Genomic DNA, 27,739 nt, shown 5'->3' with positions numbered 1-27,739 from the left:
AGTATTTGTAATTGGTTTACAGTTTTGGTCATTAACCCACAATTCATTAAGTTACAAAATTTTGAGGTAACCAGCATGTGTTGCCGCAGGAAATCTCGCTTAATCCAGGCCAATAAAAGAAACAATAATGAACAATACTGCACTATAATGTCAGGTGAGTCTTTTGAACACTGTATTGTCCCGCACTCAAGAAATGATTTATGAAAAACAACATGCAACATAGAAGGGCTCAAAAAAAACAAAGGAAGACCACATATGACCTCAAAATAACAAGATAAAATTGTTATATTGCAAGCAATAATAATCCCATAAAAATAAATTAACTTGTAGTTAATTTACTGTTAAATTGTTTATTGGTTTCTTTTTAGTCTGGGAATGCTCCTTTAAATAATGCACTTAGCTTGTTCTTTTGACCTAATTCTGTCCTCTCTGTGGATGAAATAATGTAGGGTGGAAGTTTCAGAAACACAGGAAAGAAAATAAGGACATGGCAAAATCAAAAATAATAGGAATGTCAGAAATATCAGCAGAGAATCTGGCAGTCAGCCATCAGAGCAAGCAACAGCAATGTGAACAAAATATACTCAAATACTAGCTTAACTTGTTTACCTTTTGATGCTTAAGTATCTTCGATATAAGGGAAATATCCCCGTCAGTGCATCTCCAAATGGAGCTAAGAATGGTGATATCAGGAAGTTTCATGAGTTTGCAATTTAAAGCCCAATTCAGTTAGGATTTGGCTTTAAATTGCAAATACTGATTCAAGAAAACTAGTATAGTGACAGTCTGTACTCATTTTAAGCTTTTATTCAAATTCCACTTGAAAAATGCTGGCAGAAGTTTAAGCACTGAACATACCTCATTCTTCTTGCACTCATTGGACTCCAATAACGCCGTCACAGAACAATTTGCATTTCACAGAGCATCAAATTAGACTCATTTTTAAAATTAATAGTAGAGAAACTACATCGAAACATTTGGCCTGATGAATGAGACTTTTCCCAGGGGCTGTACACAGAGAGAAGAAATAGAATATAGTCATACTTGTGCAAGAATTCCAGTTCTGGCAGAGGTAAAGAGGTGGAGCAACTGCAACACTAACTTGAGGCCAGATCATTTTCTTTAAATATTGAGTCAGTTTGGCAATTAAACTTCAGAGGACTGTTTTCACACTCAAGCTAAAAACTTTGTTTTTTTTGCTGCCTTTATTTACAGTGAGCCATGATAAAGAATACTAAAACAGGTAAGGCATTTGATTTAGATTATATTATTATAGCCTCTTGCACAATTATTTGTATAATATTATACATATGATAACCTTTATCTTTTACCTACTGGAATTGAAATTAGAAAGCAAGAGTCTTTCTTGTAGCAGTTCCAAAAATTAAAACAAACTTCTTAAAGTTTCAGTACATATTATATTTCAAAGAAATTAAATATTCTGTATTATAAAATGTACAAGAACATGTCGTGTCATCTGTAATCATTCATTTCTGATCCTAGACCAAATGGTTCATGGAGTTTTAGTACTGATTTCAAAGAAATTGTGTGCTATGTCTGGTAGGCTCCAAGCTATGTCCTTTCCTCATTGTGTTTTTGACCATACTATAGCATAGCATTTAGTCTTAGATAATGTATTAATTCATAATGTCATTGAACAGAACAGACCAGAAGGCACCATTGACTGAACTGATAATCTCTCCATTGCAGTTGATATTTGTTTCAGTGTGTGTCCCTAGCAAAAGTCTACATAGTCCTGAGCCCTGTGTTATGCAGCTGTTAGGGATATGCTATGATAACTATGTCCATGTCTCTTCTTGCACCTTTCTGGCAAAGTTGCCTCTCTAAGGAGATGAACAATCATTTCACTTCCATTACAGCCACAACAAGGGCAGTATACTGCATGGTCACTGTTCTAATTGTACATGAAACAACCAGTGAAGAGGTTCTTCCTCACCACCAGCCAATAAAGATCTTGGTGCTCATTGGAAATAGATAAAATAAGAATACACTTTCCTGGTTTTCCTATCTTTCTTACACCGTCATTGATATTAAAGTACCTAAAAGTTTAGTATCGGCTGATTAGCAAACTTGTTTTTTTCTTTCAGTCTGTTCTATCAGTCTTCTGTCCAATAAACTGGTTTGATTCAGATTCCTTTTAAAGGCCTACTGTGTTAAGCAGGTGAGCTCACTTTTCTCAAATTCCTAGTGAGAAACAGCATTCATTGAGGCATGGTCAGAACATCAAAGAGTCACAGAACGAGATCATTATTATGGCATAAAATGAGGCCGTTGAGCTTTCTGAGACCATGCCACACCATTGAAGAGTAATCAATTTGCATCTATACTCATGCAGGTTATTGGATAAGAGAGAAAACTGATTGGATAAGAGAGACACTGTGTATCCATTAGTTTTAATACACATTTTTTCCAGAATGTTTGCCTAAAATCAAAGTGTCATTTCCTGGCTTAATTTTAACCTATTTTTTGGGAAAAAAAGATTGCATTTGCCATTTACTAGTATGCTGACATAATCGCCTTCATCTCATGAGGATTATTAGATTATATCATGTCTTTCCACAACATTAGACCACTACACTAAAGATACTGGTGGCATGATCTTTTTTGGTAAAGACCATACAAAGTATCCCAGAATTCCAGCCCTCCCTGCCACTTATTTGCCTCTATCTTTTCAGTCTCTAATCAGCTCTCATACTATTCACTAATTCACCAGACACTAGAAGACTTTGGCTACCTTTGAGATTAACACTATTCTCTCCTCATACATGTAGCTTCTCTTTGCCCATTGTATTTTCCTAGCAGCATACCATATTGGGTAATCAAAGGAAGATTGTCAAACAATATAAAAGGACATAGATCTGTTGGAAAGTTGGGCAGAGAAATTGCAGACGGAGTTTAATCTGGACAGGAGTGCAGATCAACTGCAAGAAGGAAGTATACAGTGAATGGCAGGATATATGAATGTACAGAGAGATCATAGGATTCAAGTCCCTATCACCCTGCAAAACAAGTGGATGGAGTGGTAAAGAAGGGTTATAACGTGCTTGCTTTCATCGGTTGGGGCATTGCATATAAAATTGGTAATTCTTATGACCACATTTAGAAAATAATGTGTAGTTCAGTTTTCCACATTTTTAAAAGGATGTGGAGGTTTTGAAGAAGCAGAAAAGGTTTGCCAGAATGCAGCCTGCATTGGAGTATGGTGGCCATGAGGAAATGTTGGAAAAACTTGCAGCACAAAGGCTGAGGAGACAACATAACAGAAGCATATAATATTACAAATGGGTAGTTAGAGAAATTCACCCAAGGTGGAAGTGTCAAATACTGGAGGCCATTAGTTTGTGAGAGGGGAAGAGTTTTCACACAATGGGTGGTAATGCCTAGAACATGCCAATAGGAAACTGGGCAAAGCAGATAGGATGGCAATGTTTAAGAGGCATTTAGGCAGGGAACAGAGCAGGCAGATGGAGTCAGGTTGATTTTGCATCATGGCGCAAAAGTGCCTGTTTCTATGCTGAATCTTTCTAGGCTTCTTTATATTGTTCTCTCTTGTATCATACATACACATCATATGCATAGTTCTGTTGTGTCATACTTCCTATCTGCCTTGTTATCTGAGGAGGTCCAGATAAGGTTCCCCTGGCAAGTACCCTGCCTGCACTTCCACCAATCTTTGCTTCCACTTCTTTCCAGCCAAATCTCTTCTCATCTCGTTGAAGTTAATCCTCCACCATGTAAGAAGCACAACTTTAGACTGCTCATTACTGATCAATACTTCATGATCCAGTAAACACTGTTCATCACGTGTTCTCTCACTGGTGCATGTCAGATTTTTATTAATGAAAATTAAATGTAAAGATGGTTCTTTCCGTGTTGGATTGAAAGCAGATTGATAAAGGAAGTACTGTTGAGCATACTTCAGAGGTTCACAATTGGGAGTCTTTCCCAAGACAGTTAGGTGGTTAGTGAGCTGTCAGGTCCTGAGTGACAAATACAGAAGATGACAAGGAGAACAGCGAAGATATCTCAAGAGCTGGGAGGTTATGATCTCCACTCGGGAGGCCGTTTGCACTTTATTACTGGGTATTTGGGATGGTTCCACCACTGTCGAGCAAGGCCACACAAATCCCGCCTTCTATGGAGCGTTAGCATGATCCAGTTGTAGGCTGCTCTCTGACACTTGGGAGTCCTTACTGAGCAGAGACAAAGCATTACTGATCAGATTTCTGCTTTCAGTGAACATGAACACAGGGCTTTAACCCATAATCAGTTCACCGTTGGACAGGAGCAAAGGAATGGAGAAAATGAGCAGTATTATTTCGTCTAAAGAGAGGCCTCATGTCTGTTAGCTGATTGCTTTTACCCACATGCACACACAGACAGAAACCATTTGTGAGCTGATTGGTCTTCTGCAGAAAATCTCATTCTTTCCACCCACACTCCTCTTCATTGTGAACAGACTCCTGCTCAGATTATACAGAGCTAAAATTAAGAAGAGGGAGGAGAGCAGAGACAAGGCACCTGCAGCTCAATGCTGTCCCTGGAGCTGGGACAATACAGTGGTGCAGCAAACAAAGTCGCTGCCTTCCAGCTCCAGCAACTCTGCTTTGATCCTCGCCTTTCGAATTGCTTGTGTAGAATTTGAACGTTCTCCCTTGGGTGCTCAAGTTCCCTCCCATGTGCTGGCTGATGTGTTGGTTAACTGGCTATTCCAGTTGACTCCTATTGAAGTAGGCAGCGCGTAATACAGGGTGGGGGTGATGGGCATGCGAAAGAAAAATGAGAAGGAGAAAGAGATTGCTTTGAGAGCCACCCTAAACTCAAGAGATGAACTTGTCATAAAGAAATGTGAAAATATGCAAAACAATAGAGTAGATGGCTAATTCCCAGCAGATTATTGTATTGTTCTTCTTGGGTGGTAAGCTCACCTGAGTGCCACAGCAAAACCTCCCAGGCTGCACTTCGATCAGCTGGGGAGGCAATGCAGCTCTGGCTCATCCAGGACAAGAGTTACCCATGCAATATGGGACATCTGGTGTCCAAGGGAAAGGGAGTAGCTTCCTGTGGACAGATGGCAGCCATAGAGGAAAAACAGCAATACAGAACTAGCACATTGAAGCCCATGTACATGTCAAGGAAGTGAAACCCTGGTCAGACCCCACTTGGAGTACTGTGCTCAATTCTGGTCGCCCCACTACAGGAAGGACGTGGAAACCATAGAAAGGGTGCAGAGGAAATTTACAAGGATGTTGCCTAGATTGTGGAGCATACCTTATGAGAATAGGATGAGTGAATTCGGCCTTTTCTCCTCAGAGCGAAGGAGGATGAGAGGTGACTTGATAGAGGTGTACAAGATAATGAGAGGCATTGATTGTGTAGGTAGTCAGAGGCTTTTTCCCAGGGCTGAAATGGCTTGCATGAGAGGGCATAGTTTTAAGGTGCTTGGAAGCAGGTACAGAGGAGATATCAGGGGTAAGTTTTATATGCAGTGAGTGGTGAGTGTGTGGAATGGGCTGCCGGCGGCGGTGGTGGAGGCGGAAACGATGTCTTTTAAGAGACTCCTGGATGGCTACGTGGAGCTTAGAAAATAGAGGGCTATGGGTAAAAAAGTAGTTCTAAGGTAAGGACACGCTCGGCACAGCTTTGTGGGCCGAAGGGCCTGTTTTATGCTGTAGGTTTTCTATGAAACAGGAAAGGCAATAGAATGTTGAATTTTGATGTGAAATGTCATTGGATTTCTTTTCTTTCCAGATAACTCCTGACACAGCATAAATGTTGAAACTTGTCTCCATTTGGGCAAAGAATGTCTTTCACTATGCAGAGATAACAGACTTACACTTGCTGTTGTGACTGCAAAAACTGAGGTGCTTGAGAAAATGGATTGATGTCAATAGTCTGACCACAAAGGCACCTATTGGCTGAAGTTCTCAGCAGCTAAATGATCAAAAGGCTCTTTGTTTAAACAAGCACACCCTGCCAAACTGAAAAGTGCTTGAAATGTGTGTTAGTAAACTGTGCACCTGATGTATGTTGTATGTGTTTGTGTGCACGAGTCTATATATCATATGTCCAAGACAGGCAGGCAGACATGAAACAAAGATAGCCAGAAACAAACCCTATATATATATATAAAAAGACTGTTTAACACCCAACATGCAAAGAATAAAACAACCACATCATGTCCATAAGAAATTAAAACAATAAAATAACCCATAACAAAGACCATCCAACACCCAATTTGCAATGAAAAAGAAACTTCATGCAAACAGCAACCACAAGCAAACAGTGTTTCTGAACTGAAGTCTGCATAGTTTGGCACAGAGCCTAGTAAACGTTGTGGAGTAGCGATTTTAATCGGCCCTTACCTCGCCTTGGGTCCCAACACTTCGACCTTTTCAATCTGGCCCGACTCCATCTGAACATCGGGTTCCTTTGCATTTCCCATAAAATAAAAACTGATTGCTCACATTTACTGAAAAAGGAAAAGAATTATCTCATATCCTTGTGTCAAAATGAATTGCAGGCTATTTGCAAAAAAAGGCATCTTCCAAAATTGGTATTTGCATGCCGTTAAAGATACATCACTTATTAAAGCAGAATATTTTAAGATTAAGCTTTAAGATTATAAACCTTTAAATCTCTGCAGTCTGGATTGCTTAATTAAACATTCAATTACATGACAAATTCCCAATAATATTTTGTAACTTCAAAATATTAAACTAAATCAAAGGAACACACAGGAGTCTGCAGTTAAACAAACTAGAATGATTAATTGAACAATATACACATATACAAGATTACTCAAATGTTACTAGAACAATAAATACACAACACTCCTCCCTGCTTAGTTATAAAATCCAACTCAATGGAGAATGCATCTCAACTGCATACACAGTATATTAAATAATACAACTACTGTAAACAGAAATCCACAGCATAGCAAATTTTGAATTGTCCCATTCAGGTCTAAAGACTTAATCGATGTGGAGCATTTCTTGCTCTTGTGGGATAACATCTTTCCTGACAAGTGAGATCACTCTGCTTGGCCATTGAAACTTGCTGCTTTGAAAACAGTCTAAGGTTCTGAGACCTCCTCTGTGGTGGTTGTAGGTATTGACTCTGAGACTGCAGGAAGCAGTTCTGACAGCTCTAGATATCTTTCTTCTTCAAGTTTATGCATCTTGATCTTGGGAAGATGCATTTGTTAATTAGAGTATTCTGGTATTAATGCTTCTATTGCTCCCTTTATGATCTGATCTCTCCTCTTGGTTTCCTCATCCACAATATCATCTAAGAATCATCTGTTTTTGTATCTCCGTTGCCTCCTTTCTTTTTGGCCTTCCATTCATCCAGCTGGGCTTTGGTCTGTGCATCAGACCAAGCAGCTTTTGGTCTCACAATTGAAGTTCATGCAATAACTTTAATGCACACAGAGTAGATTCTGTTTCTTTATGCTCACAAAGGCCAAATGTTTACCACCTTCCTGAAGTTCCTTGAACTCTATTTTAGCATAAAACAATTCACAAGTAACTGCCTGATTAACACATCAGGTGCTTCCTCAGATACGTTGCCTATAAAAACTGTTGTAGTAGGACTATTGCTTTCAAAATTCATGAGCAGTATGGTCCTTCCTTGGTCCAATATGCTTTCCAGCCAGAGGCACAGAGGTTGACACCAACGTCTGCTTGTCCCCTGTTTGGCAACACTTCATGTTGTTCAGCATGTGAAAAGTTGTGGTATCATCCAGTACCTTTCTTAATGCACTTTCACATGGCTTCATTGCAGGGGACAGAGCATGCAAATTGTGGAATCAAGTTGTGATTTTCTTAGCCAATCATGCCCCCACAGTGTTGGCCATCCTGTTTTTGCCACATTCACGCTTAATGTGGCACGTTGGTTATTATTTTTCACTGTTGTAAGTATCATTCCCACAGGAGTTATCTTTTCTCCAGTATAGGTTCTTAGTTGTATATCTGAAGGGTTCAGTTTAGTATCTTTGAAATGCCATTCAAACTCATTTTGTACAATAAGTCAAACAGCTGAAGCAGTGTCTAATTCCATTTAAATTAAATTGCCATTCACTTCTGGGGTAAGCCATCTTGCTTACCTGTTGTTATTTTTCACACTATAAATCTGAAGGCTGCACAGATCTGTATCACTCTCACTATTAGCAGATTTTTCATCAACAGCGTACAGGTTAGTGCTGTTTTTGAAACTGTAACTTGATATTTTAGCTTTTTTGCTTCCCTGAGTAATCCATTTATTTTTTCTGCCCAAAATGCTCTATCAATTTGTCCTACTTCGTTGCATTTTCTGCAAGTTTCATCTTTAAATCTGCATTTGTATGTGAGCTCCTGCCACAATGGTAACACAATTTGTTAAGCCAGCTGTTTTCTGTTTTGATACTGCAATTTTATTCATACTCACTTTTATTCCTGACTGTAACTCAAACACATGTCTGTGGTTTCCATTGAAACAGTGACTTCAAAAGCTCTTTTTAGTTTTTAAGTTGTGCTTCAGTTTGAAGCTGTTTTAAATGCTTTCTTTGAAGATTCCACAAACTAAATGATCTCTCAGTGTATCATTAAAACCATTACCAAATTGACAATGCTCAGACAATCACTTAAATTCAGCTTCCCTTCCTTTTGCTTATTCTGCTTATGAAACCCAAAGCATTCTACAATCAGCAATCGCTTTGGTTCTAAATGTTCTAATTGCTTTTACAATATCAGCAAAGCTAATTTCTGCTAGTCTGGTTGGAGCAGTTGAACATCTAAGCAAACTATATGCCTTTAAGCTCAATGAACTCAGCAAAATTTGTACTTGTTGGCTCTTTCATTTGCTTGATAATATTGCTGAATTAACTCAGTATACATATTTCAATTTTCTGTGTAATCAAATACGTTGATTTTTCTGACATAGCCAGCTATTTTTGCTTTTTTCTTATGATTATTATTACCTGATACTCACACTTTATGAACACATAAATTCCTCAGTTTACTACCTATTGTTAAACTCAATCATGTCTTCCCTTCCAAAGAACACCTGTGGCTCTGCTTTTTTTTAACTTGACCTATCTCTCCATGTGCCAGCTGTTTTGCCACTCACCGTGCCTGGCAACTCACTCCTTTGAACATGAAATGTTTCACTGCACTTCAACAGGTTGACAGCTATCTCAGGTTCATTCATCACCAATGTTATGTTTTGTAATTTTAAAAATATTAACTAGTTCAAATGAACACACAGAAATCCAAAATGCAGGCCCAACTTCGTGTTTACTTTAAACAAGTCCTGCTGGTAGTGTGATTACATATGCAATTAACATAATTTTACATATAACCCATAATTAATTATTTAAACAAACAAGAATGATCAATCAAGCAATGTATTTGCAAGGTTACTCAAATATTACTGTAATATTAAATACACTACATGCCCCATCAGTGGAATTTAAGTGAATCATTCTCCTGATTGAGGTTGATTTCCACCGATATTCAGAAATACTACCAAGGAGATGGTGCTTTCCAGATTTCTTTATAGTTTTAAAACTTGCAGGAAGTTTGTGCCAGCTGGCGAGGCCTGGAGAGGGGATAAAGAGCAAAAAATGAGATCCTTGTTACATAATTGGTTACATAAAGGTACATTCATCAACTTTAAGTAGGTGTCCGAGGTCATTGATGAGTATGTAGGGAGTTAAGTGAGACGTTAAGAAGCAAGACCTTGAGGGTAGTGATTACTCACATGCTAGAGAGGTCAGACATAGAACAATAGCCCAGATGAATGTGTGGCTGAGGATGTGGTGCAGAGGGCAGGAATTCATGTTCTTGAACCATTGGGATCCCTTCTGGGGGAGAAGCGACCAGCTCAAGAAGATGGGACCAATATCCTTGTGGAAAAGTTAGGTAGTGCTAAATGGGAGAGTTTAAACTAAATAAGCGAGGTGGGTGGTGGGGGTGACTCTGAGCAGGAGGATGTCAAGGACTATAGCAGCAGCCAGGGAGAGCAAGTTTAGTAATCAGGAAAGCCAGGGTCAGGGGAAGGAATACCCAGTTCAACTGTGTTTATTTCAAGGCATGAGGTTGAACAGGTAAGAACTCAGAGCGTGGATTGACTCTGAGGCCTGGGGTGCTGTAACAGAAACAAGGCTGAGAGAAGGACAGGATGGGCAGCTCAGTATTCCAGCATACAGGTGCAACAGGTGTGGCAGAGCTATAGCTAAGCAAGGGGCTGTGTTGTCTTTTTGATAAGGGAGGACCTGAAAGCAGTGCTGACAGATAACATTCTGAGACGGTTATCCAGTCAGGCCATATGAGTAGAACTTAGAAAACAAGAAGTGGAGGGTCATTCCAGTGGAACTGTATTATAAACCCCACCCCAAACAGTCAGCAGAAACTTGAGAAGCAGGTGTGTAGAAAACCACACACAAAATGCTGGAGGAAAGGAGTACAGTCGATGTTTCAGGCTGAGACCTTAATCAGAACTTGATAAAGGGGTCCCAGCCCAAAATGTCGATTGTTACTCTTTTCCATAGATGCTACCTGGCTTGCTGAGTTCCTCCAGCATTTTGTGTGTGTAGCTTGGATTCCCAGCATCTGCAGATGTTTTTCATCTCAGGTGTGTAGAGAAATTGCTCATACTTAATAGGGTTGTATTAGTGGGAGATTTAAGTTTCCCCAGTATTGACTGGACTACCCAGAGTATTAGGGACATGGACAGGATGAAATTTGCGCAATGTGGCCAGGAAGGTTTCTCGAGTCAAGAAATAGAAGGCTCTACTTGGGCGGTACAGTACTGGGCATTCTCCTAGGGAACAAGTCAGGGCAAGTAACAGAATGTTAAGGAGCTCTTTGGCTCTTTTGACCATAATTCTATTAGTTTAAAGATACTTTGGACAGGTCTACAGGTTAGAACCCGAAATTAAAGCAGGGTGAATTTGAGAGTAATTAGGCAAAATCTAGCAGAGGTCAATTCGGTAAATCTGTTTGAAAGGAATGGAACTAATGGCAAGAGAGAGGCTTTTAAGAGTGTGATATCAATAATCTAGGGCAACATGTTCTTGTTAGGTGAAGGATAAACCTGGCAAGTTTAAGGTACCTGGGCTGATGAGAGATATTGAGTTTCTGGACAAGAGAAAGAAGGAAGCATACATTGAGTTTACGCGATTGGAGATGAGTAAATCCCTTGATGATTGTAAAAACATTAGCTCTTCAGAGTGAAATTGGGGGACAGAGAGAGGATGTATGATGCATCTGGCAGATGGGGGTTAAGAAAAATCACAAGATGTTCTATACGTGGCAAGTAACTTGATAGTTATGTGTGTGAGATTTTTACAGAGATTACAAGGAAATAAGGGGAGGAATGAAGCCTAATGTGCTCCTACCGGTCATAAGAAGTAAGGATATTACTGCCTATCATGTTTTAGCTGAAAAAATGAATTAAAAATATTACTGAATATTGGATAACTTCATACCAAGCATAATTGTACATCATAAAACTACAGAATTGATATTTGGCATATCTGAAGAAAAATAACAAATAGGAAATTTCTTCTATATTTTTCAGAGTTGGACATCAATTCATCAAACATGATCCCACTTCATCAGACGACCAGCAGAAGAAGGTTGGACCATAAGCGGGAGGCAATCTGCATTTTTGGCACCGGGGACTTTGGCCGATCTTTGGGTATGAGGCTGCTCAAGTCAGGGTACCCAGTGGTATATGGCAGCCGAAACCCAAAAAATTCCACCCTGCTTCCAAGTGGAGCTCAAGTCACTACCCATGCTGAAGCCCTGAAAGAATCTAACATCATTTTCCTGGCAGTTCACAGGGAGAACTATGACTTTCTCCCAGCTCTGTCCAATTTATTAGATGGTAAAGTGCTGGTGGACGTGAGCAACAACCTCAAAATGAATCAATACCCTGAGTCCAATGCTCAGTATCTTTCTCAGCTGGTCCCCAAAGCAATTGTGGTGAAGGGATTTAACACAGTTTCAGCCTGGGCCCTTCAGTCAGGCAGCCTGGATGCCAACAGTCAGGTAAGATCACATACAGCTCTACTGACTATATGAAGAACGTTCTCTACATGGATAATCTATTTTTATAATAAAATTCACCAGTAGTGCTAATTATATTGAATTGTAGCACTTGCCTCTCCATCAGAAGTAAAAGCAATTGCACTTTGTTTCAGGTCTTTATCTGCGGTGACGACACTAAATCCAAACAGCAGGTGATGGATGTTGCCAGGAGTCTAGGCCTCACTCCTTTAGACCAGGGGTCTCTTCTAGCAGCTGAAGAAATAGAGAACTACCCACTACAGCTCTTCCCAATGTGGAGACTACCATTTATTATAACAGCTGGTCTCACAATATTCTTCTTCTTATATTGTTTGGTGATTAAAGTGATCCATCCTTATGTGGAAAAGAATAAGGATAATTCCTATCTGTTGATGGTTTCCATACCCAATACGATTTTTCCAGTTGTCTCTCTCATTCTCCTTGGGCTGGTTTACCTGCCAGGTGTGATTGCTGCATTCCTCCAGCTCTACAGAGGGACAAAGTATAAGAGATTTCCTGAATGGCTTGACAAGTGGATGCTGTGCCGAAAACAACTTGGCCTTGTGGCATTTGCATATGGTTTTCTTCATGTATTCTATTCATTGATCGCATCACTTAGGTACTCAGTTTACTGGAGCTATGTTAAATATGTTGCAGAAGAGGTAAGGCTTGTTCCTTTGTTGTATTTTAGTATTGTCTTAAATATTATTCTGTCAGGATGGTGAAGTAAGGTGAATTGAATGGGTAGAACTGTGGTATCATTCTAGTTGCTGTAGGACATTAGAGTCTGAGGACAATAACCCAGGGAGAAAATCTGAGAAGTCAGAGATAGCTCCCTTACAGACCTCCTTATCAGAGAACCTGGAGTTGGGAATAACTATCAAAGAAGAAATAGAATGGGAACAAGATGGGGATAAGAGCTGTTCTGATTTAGTATCACTTGCTTTGAGCTCATTTACATTAACCTCATTTCCTGCCCTGTGATAGCAGATGACTTCTTTTCAATAGCAGAAACTCCTGTTATTATGCAGAATGGCCCATACACCAAAGACACTGGTGGCCCTTGATGAACTGTCCTTCGGGATTCATGAAAATTTCAAGTCTTTGGGGGTTTTGGCATGAGAAGAAAGTGCGGAGGAAGGAGAAGAGCAGGAAACCTCAGATTTTAGCGAGAGAAAGAAGAAAGCAATTTGTTGACTCTGACATCTAATCTGCAGAGAGTCTCAGTTAACTCTTCATGTTGATGATCATTCATCAAAGGTTGCTCAGGACTCATGGCTCCGAAGTACATACAAAAACTAGAAAACATGGGGTTGGGTTCATGTTGGAGTAGTGTGAGCCAAGTTAAGGTACATAGAACAGTACAGCACAGTATAGACCCTTTGGCCACAATGTTGTGCTGAAACTTTTAACCTACTCCAAGATCAATCTACCCTTACTTCACACATAGCTCTCCATTTTTCTTCACCCATGTACTTACTATGAGTCTCTTAAAAGTCCTTAATGCACCTGTCTCTATCACCAACACTGGCAATGTGTTCCACACACTTGCCACTCTGTAAAGAAGCTGCCTCTGATCTACTGTCCTTCCTTCCAATCACTTTAAAACTATGTTCTCTCATATTAGCCATTGCCATTCTGGGAAAAAGATGCTGCCTGCTCACTTTATCAATGCCTCAACAGAATATGGAGGGACCTTTACAAAATCCCACAGCACCCACCAACCTTGTGACTTCAGTCACTGGTGCACATGAAAGCTCCTTTAGGATGGTGAAACTACAGAAAACATCTGATTCAGATGGGGTACCTGGCCAAGTACTGAAACCCTGTGTTATTCAACTGACTGGAGTGTTTAACGACTGCTTCGGCAGTCTGAGGCAACCACCTTCTTCGAGCAGGCTTCAATCATACTAGTGCCCAAGAAGAACATGGTAACCTACCTAAAATGATCCCTTTGAACTTATAAAGGTTGAGGTAACACTCATCCGGTGCAGGTTCAGTCTCTGCATTGCTATCTTTTGATTGCCCATCTCTGGTCTTACATGTACTGGCATACTCAGGAAAGGCTGTAATAGGCATAGTTCAGGTATGTACACAATTCTCCAAGTACAGGCAGAATCCCAATCCACTTTTGGGAATATTGTGTGTGTGTGTTGCATCGGTCTGATCTTCAGAACATTTCCAAAGGCATTTGTAACCTTAAAATTTTCCTTTATGAGTTATTGCCCTAATAATCTCTTGGACATACAGTTTGGAAATTCTGGAAACTGTCTTGTAAAAGTTACAGGTGTATGATTGTCCTTCCATTATTCCATCAGCTCAAACATATTTGCAGAAACCATCTCAGTCTTGAGGTCCTCAGAACTGCATTTGAAAAACTTCTATGAAAAATCATAGTTTACAAGAGTGCTTAATCATGAGCACTTGATGATGCTACTAAGAGTCTATGACTACTAAAAATCATAGGTTGAACACAATTTTCTTTTCAATCTCAAGCATTCCATGTTTTAAAATGCTTATAATTCATAAACAAATCCTGCAAATGTGCAGGTTTTGCAGCTGGTGCTAAGGTGGTTAGAATGGGCCAAGTGTTTGGGATCTAGATGAACTAAATGAGTGGATGACTCCCTACTTATGTTCTTATGAGCAAGAATAACCTTTGTAATCCATGGGCAACGTGCAACGTAACCTGAGTGACTTTGCCATCAAGCCATGCATAGACAACTGGGATGAATGCACCAACTATGTGCTGTAGTGTAAGACAGTTAAGGCTCACATCGAGCATTTTCAATGCATTTTTATTTTTATGTGGCATATAGTGAAAATTTATGAGTTGAAACTAATGTTATAGAATTGAGCTACTATGTTGAGGTGACAGCATGATCTGCTGCCACTCTGATATTATTCTGGAGTTGCATATGTACCCAAACACAACTCTCCTTCCCTTGCGTGCAGCTTCATAATGTTCCAGACACTTTGGTTTTTTTAAATCTTTTGTTCATTGAGCATTGTTCTGTGTCAGGTTTTAGCTCCATTGTTAATTCTGGACACAATGGTGAAACAATTGAATGTCTTTCCTGCTTACACGAAAACTGAAACATTTCCCTTAAAACGATGCCATAGTCATTATTTTCATAATGTATCCCTACGTCCTCTCAATATTTCCTTCCTTAGAGAAAAAAATATCAGTGTTTCTTCGTTTTTGGTTTGTGATTATACTAAAGATTTCCGATGTCATTGCATTTCTACTGTTAGACTACTGGAAATCAAGCAGGAGGTTCGCAGAAATTCCATTTTGCAGTCTATCCACTCTATGGCATAGTCACTATTCATCTGTGATCAGGCTAATGAAAATAAGGGGAGCTGTAAGATTGTCAGTATCACCAGTCTTCCACTATGGCACAAAATCACACTCTACCCCACATGATGCTCAGCATTGAGATTGAGAGGTAGTATTTCATTTAGAATGCAAACTGAATATAAAGGTATTCAATACTGCCTTTGAAAAACAAAACACTGGCTTTATTTTGTTCAGGACTGTTCATTTATTTGAAGCCCCCATTAGGCAATTAATTCATGTCACCCTGACTTTTGAAAGAGTGGCATGGAGACAAAGCGTTATGGAGTAATACAGCACAAAAAACAGGCCCTTTGGCCCAACTGGTCAATGCCAACCACAACATCCTCCCTGCCAGTCCCACATTTGACCCATAACCCTCAAAGTCCTTCCCCTCCATGTATCTATCCAAATGCCTCTTAATTACAGTATTGCAGTTGTATCTTCCACAACCACTCAACCACAGGGGATCTAGCCTCAAGAATCGGGGGAGTAGACTTAGGACAGAGATGAGGAGGAACTGCTTTTCCCAGAGATTGGGGAATCTGTGGAATTCTCTGCCCAATGAAGCCCTGGAGGCTACCTCAGTGAATATATTTAAGACAAGGTTGGACAGATTTTTGCATAGAAGGGGAATTAAAGGGTTATGGGGAAAAGGCAGGCAGATGGAGATGAGTCACCAGATCAGCCATGATTTTATTGAATGGTGGAGCAGGCTTGACAGGCCAGATGGCCTACTCTTGCTACTATTTCTTATGTTCTCATGTTCCTCCAGCAGCCCATTCCAGGTACTCACTACCTCCATATAAAGAAGTTACCTCTCAGCTCTCTTTTAAATCTATCCTTCTTATCTTGCATCTGCGTCCTCTAGTTTTGGATTCTCCAACATTGGGGAAAAAAAAGACTATGACTCCTTGTGACTTTATAAACTTCTAAGAGGTTTAATATAACTGCAACAGAACGTCTCTACTTCTAAACTCAGGGCGTCAACTGAAGGTCAGGATGCTAAATGCCTTCTTCCATGTCTGTCTACTCTCACTGAACTGTGTACATGTACTCCCAGGTCCCTATGTTTCATTATACTCATCAATGCCCTGACATTCAACATATAGATCCTATCCTGGTCTGACATTCAAAATCTATCACTTCACTGCTGTCAAAGGAGTAAAACCATTTGCTAATGGATCATAATCTTTTTGTAATTCATTGCAATCTGCTTCACTATGAAAAGTGCCTCTAATTTAGTATAATCAGCAAACTTGCTAATTGTGCCATGTGCATTCACATCAAAGTTATTTACATAAAAACTAAACAAACAATGTCCCAACACAAACCCTTGGGACATCCCATTAGTCACAGTTCTTCAGTTAGGGAATCAACAATCAACAAAACTTCAACAATCACACTCTGCATCTGACTATCAAGCCAATTCTGAATTTACCTCACAAGTTTACCCCAAATCTCATGTAACCTAATCTTCCAGATTAGCTTGCCATGTAGAACCTTGTCAAAGGCCTTACTAAAGTACGTATAGACAACATCCACTGCACTACCCACTACTATCATCTGTCTCCTTAATTAAAAACTCCAAGATATTCATCAGATATAAATTTGCATGCATAAAATAATGCTGGCTGTTACTGATCAGACATTGACTCTCTGAGTAATGGTAGATATTGTCCCTCAGAATTCCCTCCAGTAACTTCTCTACAAGTGCAGTCAGTCACACCAGTCTGCAGTTCCCTGGTTTGTCCTTGCTTATTCCTTGACCAATGAAAAACAACATTAGCTATGTTGCCTGTTATATCAGTCTGTTGGGGTAATCTATTGCATCCGGTGCTCCCAGTTCAACCTCCTCTACATCATCGAGACCTGACGCAGATTGGGAGAACGCTTTGTTGAGCACCTCCGCTCCGTCCGCCACAACAGACAGGATCTCTCGGTTGCCACCCACTTCAACTCTGCTTCACATTCCTATTTGAATATGTCCATACATGGCCTCCTCTACTGCCATGATGAGGCCAAACTCAGGTTGGAGGAGCAACACCTCATATACCGTCTGGGTAGTCTCCAGCCCCTTGGTATGAACATTGAATTCTCCAACTTCCAGTAATTCTCTCCCTCTCCCTTCCACCATCCCACTTTCACTCTGTCTCCTCTTCTAGCTGCCTATCACCTCTCTCATGATTCTGCCTTCTTCTACTACACATAGTGCTTTCCCCTTACACTCCTTCTTCACCTCTCCTGCCTATCCCCTCCCTGATTCCCCTCCTCCACCCATTGATCTTTGCTCTGATTGGTTTTTCACCTGCACCTTCCCCCCACCTTCTTTATAGGGCCCCTGCTCCCTCCTTCTTCAGTCCTGATGAAGGGTCTCGGCCCAAAAAGTTGACTGCTCCTTTCAACGGATGCTGCCAGACCTACTGAGTTCATCCAGCTTGTTTGTACGTGTTAACATTAGCTACCATCTAGCCTTACAGAATTGCACCAATAGCTAAGGATGAAGCAAATGTCTACAAGGTCTTCTGTGATTTCTTCCCTGGTCTCCCATAAGGCTTAGAGGTGCATTTGGTTAGGCCCTGGTTATTTTCTTACCTTAATACACTTTAAGGCTGTAGAAACCTCCTTCCTCATAATATGAGTATGTCCCAGATCTCATTACTTATTCCTCCCCTTTCTATGGCCTCCATAATATTCTCCTTAGTAAACACCAAGGAGAAATGGACATTAAAAACCTCAGCCATCTCCTGCAGCTCCACACATTGTTGGCACAGTGTTATGAGGCACAAAAAATGCTGCATACAACCTGAACTCCTTTCCACTGTTTGACAACTTTGTAAACCTTTTTGATCCATGTAGTTGTCCAACTCTCTCTTGAAGTTGTTATTATATCTGAATCAACCACTTCATCTGGCAGTTCATTCCACTTACATACACTTACTGTATAAAATAGTTGCCCATCAAGTTATTGTAAAACTTTTCCCCTCTCATCTAAACCTATGCACTCTAGTTCTTGATTCCCCAACCATAGGGAAAAGAGTGAGTACATTCACCTCATCTAAGCCCCTCATTATTTTATTCACTTCTATAAAATCACTTTTCAGTCTGTTCCTATCACTCAGCCACACAAGTCCTGGCAGCATCCTTATAAATCTTTTCTGCACTCTTTCCAGTTCACTAACATCTTTCCTACAGTTGGGTAACCAAAACTGAATACAATTCTCCGAGCGCAGCCTAGCCAGTGTACTCGACACCCCAACTTTTAAACTCAATTCCCTGTCATAGGGAGGACAGCATGCCTAAAGCCTTCACTACTCTGTCTACCTGTGACTCCATTTTCAGAGAACCATGTCCTTGTATTGCAAGTTCCCTTTGTTCTATATCATCCCCCAGGACCCTGTTGTTCACTGTAAAAGACCTACCTGGATTTGACTTCCCAAAATGCAACACCTCATACTCATTTCCCGTTCCTCGGTGCACATAACAGCTGATCAAGATCCCCCTGTAAGTTACACAGAATGGTGGGATTGTGGAACATGCTGTCAGGAATGGTGGTACAGGCAGATACTTTAGGAGCGTTTAAGCGACTCTTATGAATGCCATAGCGATGAAAGAAAAATGGGGAGCTGTGTGGAATGGAAGGGTTAGATTGATTGTGGAGCTGGTTGAAAGGTCTGTACTATTCTATATTCTATGAAAACTAACCTACTGCAATAGGTTTCTGAAGATGTCCACCATACTACCTATTTTAGTTTTGTTTCCAAACTTACCAACCAAATTCTTATCTAAATCTTTGATATAGATGACAAACAACAAAGGCCCAGCACTGATCCCCGAAACACACTGTTGGTAAAAAGTCTCCTGTGCAAGAAGTAACTTTCCACCGTTACCCACTGCTTCCTACCATCAAGCCAATCATGTAACCAATAAGCCAGTGCTCCCTGGATTCCATGTAGCTCTTACTGAAATCTATACACCTAGCCTATCTACTTCCCTCATATCATTAAGAACCTCAATCAAGTTCGAACGATATGAACGCCCAAACAGTAAGCTGTGCTGACTATCCTTAGTCAACCCCTGTCTTCCAGCTGTTGTAAACATGGATATCTTTATGAAAAACTTGTAACTAGGTGAGCTAAAAGTAAGCTAAATGATTCCTGTAATCCTGTGAGAGGAAAGTATTAATTAATCATTGCAATATCCTAATATGCTAGCCTATTTGAAGTGAATTTGTTTCCATCTGAGAAGGTATCATACTGTAAAGCTATAACAGTTTATTTCTTGATTGCCATCCAGGTGAAAAAGAACTCGTCCTCAGAACTTAAGATGGTCTGGACCTGGCGAAGTGATGCATTTTATGCATCTGGAATCCTGGGCTTTTCAGTCTTCCTTTTGCTTGGAATAACCTCCCTGCCATCTGTGAGCAACACTATGAACTGGAGAGAATTCAGATTTGTTCAGGTACTTTGTTAGTTGCTACAGATGATTATTAATTTCTATTTTAATGTATTATATTACAGCTGGTCAAATAAAGCAGAGCATAAATATAAAACTGCCCTTGGTGAGAAATCAGGTTTATTTCTCAAAATACCTTTTTAATCAAATGCATCTGGCTCACAGCTCCCCTGACATCCAGTGACAACTGTGCGAAGTGTGTACATTCTCCACATAACTGGGTAGGTCTCCCTAGTGCTCCAGCTACCTCCCACATCCAAAAAGAAAATATGGAAAGAAAGAAATGCTCCATGCCAAAAAGATGTGTTGTTTGGCAGGCTAATTGGCCACCATAAATGGTCATTTACTTGTTATGGTTGAGTGGTAAGAAAATCAGGGGAATGTAATGAGGTTGATTAGGTTATAGGGAAGTAAGTGAGAATATAGGGTTAATGGATTGTTCTGAGAGATGGTGCAGACTTGATAGGCTGAACAGCCTTCAATATCATTAAAAAATGGGTGAAATTGAGAAAACACTGAATCTCATCTTTAGTAGCTATAGAGTAAGATAAAGCTTATAGGTGCAATACAAGCAGGATTTTTATTTCTCTATTTTATTATTTATTGAGATACAGCCCTTCGAGCTGAAGTGCCCAGCAACCCCTGATTTAACCTCAGGCTAATCACAGGAAAATTTACAGTGACCAATTAACCTATCAACCATATATCGTTGGACTCTGGGAGAAAACCGGATCACCTGTGGATAACCCACACAGTCAGGGGGAGAATGTACAGGCAGCAGCGGGAATTGAAACTAGGTTGCTGATACTGCAAAGAGTTGTGCTAACCACTAGGCTACCATGCCACCCAATCAGACAAGAGTAGTAAAAGTCTAACAATCGGAAGTTAATCAACACATTGAGCGACGTATCTTCCAGGATCTAAATGGAGTTAGTTAGAGGCAGCATTGAAACAGGCTCTTCATCCTACTGAGTCTGCACTGATCATCAGTCATCTATTTACACCAATCCCATTTTTCTCCCCACATTTTTTTCAATATACAGATTACAGAGAAGGAGGTCTTTGTTGTCTTGAGGCAAATTAGGATGGATAAATCCCCAGGGTCTGACAAGATGTTCCCTCAAACCCGATAGGAGGCAAGTGCAGAAATTGCAGATGGCCCAGCAGAGATTTTTAAATCGCCCCTGGCGACAGGCAAAGTACCAGAGGATTGGAGGAATGCCAGTGTTGCTCCACTGTTTAAGAAAGGTTTTAAAAATAAACCACGAAATTATAGTCAGTGAGCATGACATCAGTAGTGGGAAAATTATTGGAAGGTATTCTAAGGGACCAGATATATGATTATTTGGATTGACATGGACTGATTAGGGATATTCAGCATGTCCTTGTGCATAGTAGGTCACGTCTAACCAGTCTTACAGAGTTTTTCAAGGAATTTACCAGCAATGATGAAGGCAAGGAAGTGAATGTTGTCTACATGGAATTTAGCAAGGTAATTGACAAGGTCTCACATGGGTAAATTAGTTAAGCAGGTTTAGTCACTTGGCATTCAAGACAAGGTAGTAAAATGGACTGGAGGCCTGTAAACGAGTGGAATGTCACAGGAATCGATGCTGGGTTTGTTGCTGTTTGTCAAGATGATAACGTGGTCAACCGGATCAGCAAATTTGCGGGTGACACCAAGACTGGGGATGTAGTGAACAGCAAGAAAGTATCAGAGCTTGGAGTGGGATCTGGATAGCTGGAAAAGTGCGTGGAAAAATATCAGATGGAATTTAATGCAGGTAAGTGTAAGGTGTTGCACTTTGGTAAGAGTAGCCAGGATAGGTCTTACACAGTGAATGGTAGGGCACTGAGGAGTGTGGTAGAATAAAGCGATCTGGAAATATAGGTCCATAATTCATTGAAAGTGGCACCACAGGTAGATACAGTCATAAAGAAAGCTCTTGGTACATATGTTTTCATAAATCAATGTATTGAGTTCAGGAGATGGGATGTTATGTTGAAGTTGTATAAAATGTTGGTGATCCTAATTTGGATTATTGTGTGCAGTTTTGATTGCCTACTTATGAGAAAGATGCAAGCAAGGTGTAAAGAGTGCAGAGAAAATTCACAAGGACAGGAGGACCTGAGTTATAATGAAAGGCTGAATAGGTTAGGGCTTCATTCCTTAGAACATAGAAGAAAGCAGGGAGATTTGATAGAAGTATATAAAGTTATGAAGGTATAGACAGGGTAAATTCAAACAGGCTTTCTCCACTGAGGTTGGATGAGACTACAACTAGAGGTCATTGGTTAAGGGTGAAAAGTGAGAAGTTTAAGGGGAACATTAGGAGAAACTTTTTCAGAGGGTGGTAAGAGTGGATCAGCTGCCAGTAGAGCAAGTGGTGCATGCAAGCCTGAGTTCAACATTTCAGAGAAGTTTGGATAGGTACATGGTTGGCAGGGGTATGGAGGGCAGGTCGATGGGAGCAGGCAGTTTTGATCATTTGGCATGGACTAGATGGATGAATTCCAAGATCTCAGTTTATTTTAAAGTACAAACAAACATAGAAATACTAAGCAAGCTAAATAAACGGCTGAGAAATGATGCTAAGAGGGGAGTTATTGCTGAAAAGTGTAAGACAAAGGAATATAAAAAATAAAAGATGGCTCTTCCGAAAAACTCTCACCTTTATAGATAAAATTAAAGAAATTCCTGAGATAGAAATGAATTTATGAATGGGCAATATAATTAAAACAATTACTTCACATGGGTAACATGCTAACACTTAAACAATGAAAAATGAGAAAGGTGATAAACCGTTAGATTAGCTGCTGTACTACTTTCTGCCAGACAGTGTGAAAAATACATGAGTTTGTTAAAAAATACAAATCTTATAAAAAGTATTACAAACAAAAACAGTGATTTCCAACAGCTCCTTCAAACCCCATACACACAACTTGAAAACTTAATAGTGCCAAAGATCTTTCCCTTGATCTCTAGTGGGAGTCACATGCGCCTCAGTTCGAAGGGCCTGGCAACTAAATCCCGACGACTTCCAGCAATTGTTAATTTATTAAAGCTTCCCTGTACAATTCCCAGGTGGGCTATATTCCTGCCTTTAACTTAGAAATAACCCTCAGAAGTCAAATTATAAACTTCATCACCTGAATTCAGATGGTTGATCACGTAAGTGCTCGGTATCTTTGCAGGTCAGTGTCGGGCAGCTGATTATAAGTTAAAAAGAAGCATTTGGTAAACAAAATTTTCTTTTACTGAAATTGTTTCTGTAGTTGAACTTATTTGTGTTTATTTATAATGAGAAGCATACATGATCTTATTATGGCTTTGTGCCTTGTATGAAGGCATAATAACCCTGTCTAAAGTATTTTTTCTTTTTCTTACAGTCAAAGCTGGGTCATGTCACGTTGTTGCTGTGCACGTTGCATACTGCTTTACTTGGGTGGAATAAATTTCTCTATCCCTCACGCTACAGGTGGGGACTTCCACCAACGTACCTTCTGTCCATGGTGATTCCATGCATTGTGCTGACTCTAAAACTAGTTCTCATAATTCCATGTGTAGACAGAATGGTCAACAGAATCCGGCAAGGTTGGGAAAGGAAAAAGAAAGGCCCAAGTGATCTCAATATCTGAACCAAATATTGCACCAGAATGAGATGCTTTGTAAATACATGATGTCATTTCCCGAATGAATCTTCAAACAGCAGAATCAGATACTTCCAATCTCTTGGAATAACCACATTTATAATGCTATGATGTGAATAAATGAACTTTTTTTCCTCTGAAGTTGGCCTCTCCCCAGTGTTTCATGCCCTCTTCCACACAAATGTACCTCAGTCCATTCCAAAAAGTTGACTCCACTGGTCCAAGTGAACCAGAATGATATTAGGCCCTCAAACAAACATCATGGAGTGATGTGGCCAGGCTAGAACAAACTGTGGTCAGGAGAAATTCTGTTCCTCACAGTCACCCTCCTCTACCAGATTTGTTAGCTGTCAGAGTTTGGTCAGAAATACTGATTGTCTCCAATATTCAGAAATGTTTATCAATGATAATCAATAAATCACTTATAAAAAAACCTTCAAAGAATTAAAAACATTGCAAAACACAAATGATTTTTAAAAATAGTGTGTTGCCTTATACCTTCTTTCCTTCCTTCCCACCCTACAATCCCCATTAAAGTGAAAGGTCTCATTAACCCAGCAATAGATCTTGGTGTAGGGCCTATAGTGGATTCCACTGAGTTAATGCTGGGGAGTCTCAGCAAGGTTCTGCCTCACTGTTGGACTCCAATGGAATTCAGGGTGACCAGTGTTGGATTGCAGCTGGAGAACGGCCAGTAGCACCTGGTCAAGTTCCGCAAAATGTTACAATCACAACTTGGAGGTACTTACTGAGAAGTAATGGAAATTCTATACAAAAGTGTCAGCAAAATCGAGCAATAACTGGAACAAGGAGTTTCTCAAAACTCTAAGATTAGTGAAGTGAAGACCTATACTGAGCATTCCCAAACAAGTCAGCGGTGAAATCACAAAATAATTTGGATCCTTGTAGAAATTTATTCTCCATCGACCGGTGGGAATGCTGCAGCGAGGAACGAAGTGTGGGATGTGGATAGGACTGAGAAAGGAGTAATTGGAAACTGGGAGCTCACAGGATTGAAGGATAAGGAAGATCCTGGTATTTTGCCATAGAGCCATAGAATTATAGAGTTACACGACACATTACATGCCCTCCAGCCGAGCCCAGCCCGTCCATACCAATCAGGGTGCCTGCCTAGGATGGTCTTATTTGTCTGCCTATGTCATTTACCCCTCAGAAACGTTCCTATTCAAAGTACTTGTCTATGTAGCTTTAAACATCTTAAGTTTATCTGCTTCTACCACTTCTGGCAGCTCATTCCACATACCCAACCTCTCTGTGAAAAAACGTGCCAGTCAAAACCCCTTTAAATTACTACCCTCTCGCCTATACCTTCTAGTTCTAGACTCCCCTGCCCTGGTAAAATGCCTGTGAGCACCCTCTTAATTATGCCCTTCATGAGTGTAAAATACTCTTCTGCACTCCAGGGAATACAGCCCCTGTCTATTTAATCCCTACAACTCAAGCTGATCAGTCCCATAATATCATAGTGAACATTTTCTGCAATTTTTCTAGCTTAATAAAGCTATGTGATTATAACTGCGCACAATAGACTGTGCTTCATCATAGACAGGCAATGGATCACATGGGAAGCTGGAGACTGGACCAGGATAATACTGACCTGATTGACAAGTTGGGTTGAAGGGACTTGGATGCTTGCTAGGGAAAGTGACACAGATCTTGATTGATAGATTTGTAATGCTAGGAAAGCAGTTCTTGCTGCTCTTGGTCTACAACCTGCTATGGCATTTGGCTCTTGGATCAGTCTGATCTCACCACATTTCCATTTTCCCAGCCTGACTAAGCTGCTCACAGTTGGGAAATGCCAACAAGTCCATGCAGAACTGTCAGCAAAATCCAGCAGAATCTAGGACAAGTTCACAGCTAGTCATCTGCCAGGCTCCATAAATCTGAGAAACACACCCACAATTACATATTGCAATTCCTGGCCCACCTCTCAAGAGCAGGTTATTCCCCAACATTTATCAAGACACAAGTAGGTTTTCATTGTTTTATCTCAAAGCTATTTGGACGGTTACTCAGATAGGAAAAGTCTCAATATATAAAGGCCATAGGAAAACAAATTAGTCTGTCTTAGGTAGGCACCTGGACTGGCATGGAGGAGTTGGCCAAGAGGCCTGTTTCCATGCTCTATAACTCCATGTTCAATGACTCTATGACCAATCATCAGTATCTGATCTAAACATCAATTGGATTGGCACAAAGGGTCTGTTCCAGTGCTGCACTGTTTTATGGTCTATGTTCTAATCCTTTGAGCTCCCAATCTTCCATAATTCTTTTCCTAGTCCTATCCACGTTCTGGATTTTTACTTCCATTGCAGCGTACTAGCTGGAAGACGGATAAATTTCAAAGAAGATCCAAACAATTTTGTGATTTCGCTATTAAACTAGTTGGGAAAGCTCAGTTTCAGACTTCACCAATCTCAGTGGTTTGACCAGTAGGAGAACAGGGTTCCCTCTTAGTTTTTAACCCAAAACCAGCACATTTCTCCCATTCTTTCCATAGGGATAAAATTATCTGACTACACCCACTTTCCACGCTGTTATGTATATTTGTGTTTACTATCAACAATTACATCATATTCACAGTTTAAATAATAATATAATTAATTCTTACAATGACACTGGTCTTATTCTGGTGAAGCAACTCTGGACAATTTCGTGACAGTTTAAAATGGACAATGACAACTCAGTCATTGAATTTCAAAAGTCAAATACAAAGGAAATTTATTATCAAAGTATATATATATATATATATATAAGTCACCATATACTATCTTGAGGTTCATTTTCTTGCAGGCATTTATAGGAAAATAAAGAAATACAATAGAACTTATGAAAATCTATGCATAAGCAAAGAGTGACAAACTGTAAAAGAAAACAAATTGTGCTAATTAAAATGTAAAATAAATAAATGATATTGAGAACATGAATTCTGTTGGGAATTTAATATCCAACATGACAGGTGATGTTTGCAAAACCACAGACTATCAGCTTTGCTTTCTGAAATTTTGGTGATTACATGATCTGTTAGTAATTCCGACATTGTTTCATTATAGGGATCAATCTTCATCTGCTAGCAGATGATGTGTTGAATAAGGGATTAACCTGTTCTTGCCATCCTTATACTATTGGGAAAAGTTAAAATGATTGCCCAAGTGCTTATTGTAATCAGTCACTGCCTTTCTCAAACTAAAAAAGGCTGCAAAGCCATCTTGATTCCAGAACATTTGGTATTAGTTGTGTCTGAGGTCCAGCAGGAAGACCAGCACATTAAATAGTGAGACTAATGGCACCAAGGAGAGCTAATGGCTGTGGTGAGTGGTTTTATTGCTTCACATACACCTTCTCCAAATCATTTCTCCCTATTTCACTTGCTCCTAATATTAAATTACAATACCAATTCTTGTAGTTAAGGGATTCATGATCAGGAAGAACATTTCTTTTTTAAAATTTCATTATAATATATATACTTAGTTAAATACAATATTAACAATTTCTGAAAATGAAATTATTACTAGTATGAAAAATATGTAGTGTCATGTTTGATCTTCTTGCATTCACAATTTGCTATGGATTTTTCAATAGAAGTCTTGGTAGAGCCCTATTTATCACAGCTCAGTGCAATACATTTAGGAGTGGACTGGGAGGATAAATAATGGCTACAGCTCTACAGTGAGCATCACCCACTGATTTACAATATAGAGAATATAGAAAACATATATATAACTTTACAATATAGAGAAGAAGAATAAAGTTGCCATAACTATGAACTTGTGTTTTATTGTAATAAATAAAATGCAATGGAAAATATGTATTTACAATAAAATTCATCACTTACATTTCTACACTGAAAATTTTATGTAGAAGCATTCTTTTGTATGATGATTAAAAAATCAAACTTAAATTTTCTATCTATTGTTTTAGTCGTTATGTGACTCATCTGCAATTATATTTCTGCCTCATCTTGAAACCACTCTCCAAAACAGTTAATCTATCAGAGGCTCAGACATCAATCATAGAATTTAGGAAGTGGAATATTTAGAAAACTAATTGTGGTTATATAGTTTTGTTAATCTATTGGGTTTTTGAATAGTCATTTTCCTTTTGTAAATTTCACATTAGTCTCCTTAAGTATATATATATCTATGAACATTTTTTTTTGTAATTTATTTTTTATTGAAGTTCATCATCAAACAAACAT

General features: G+C 39.6%; 1 protein-coding gene across 3 annotated transcripts; it reads left to right on the top strand.

Moving 5' to 3' along the window:
- The first annotated feature begins 685 nt into the window (after positions 1-685).
- Positions 686-27,447, top strand: LOC140732217 (metalloreductase STEAP4-like). 3 transcript variants are annotated; one of them, XM_073054513.1, is made up of 6 exons: positions 686-1,243; positions 2,109-2,182; positions 11,584-12,056; positions 12,209-12,736; positions 19,708-19,872; positions 23,257-27,447. In XM_073054513.1, exons 3-6 carry the CDS (start codon positions 11,607-11,609, stop codon positions 23,503-23,505), a joined length of 1,392 nt encoding a protein of 463 aa, XP_072910614.1. In that variant the 5' UTR covers positions 686-1,243; positions 2,109-2,182; positions 11,584-11,606; the 3' UTR covers positions 23,506-27,447. The 3 variants fall into 3 exon arrangements, with proteins under 3 accessions (XP_072910614.1, XP_072910613.1, XP_072910615.1); XM_073054512.1 differs by lacking the exon at positions 2,109-2,182 and having other exon boundaries at positions 689-1,243; XM_073054514.1 differs by lacking the exons at positions 686-1,243; positions 2,109-2,182 and adding an exon at positions 5,773-5,885.
- The last annotated feature ends 292 nt before the right edge of the window (positions 27,448-27,739 follow it).

This window comes from Hemitrygon akajei, chromosome 8, assembly GCF_048418815.1.
Source record: "Hemitrygon akajei chromosome 8, sHemAka1.3, whole genome shotgun sequence".
In the NCBI taxonomy this organism is placed as follows: Eukaryota; Metazoa; Chordata; class Chondrichthyes; order Myliobatiformes; family Dasyatidae; genus Hemitrygon; species Hemitrygon akajei.
The sequence above is the reverse complement of the archived record's forward strand: the minus strand, read 5'-3'. Positions and strand labels throughout refer to the sequence as shown.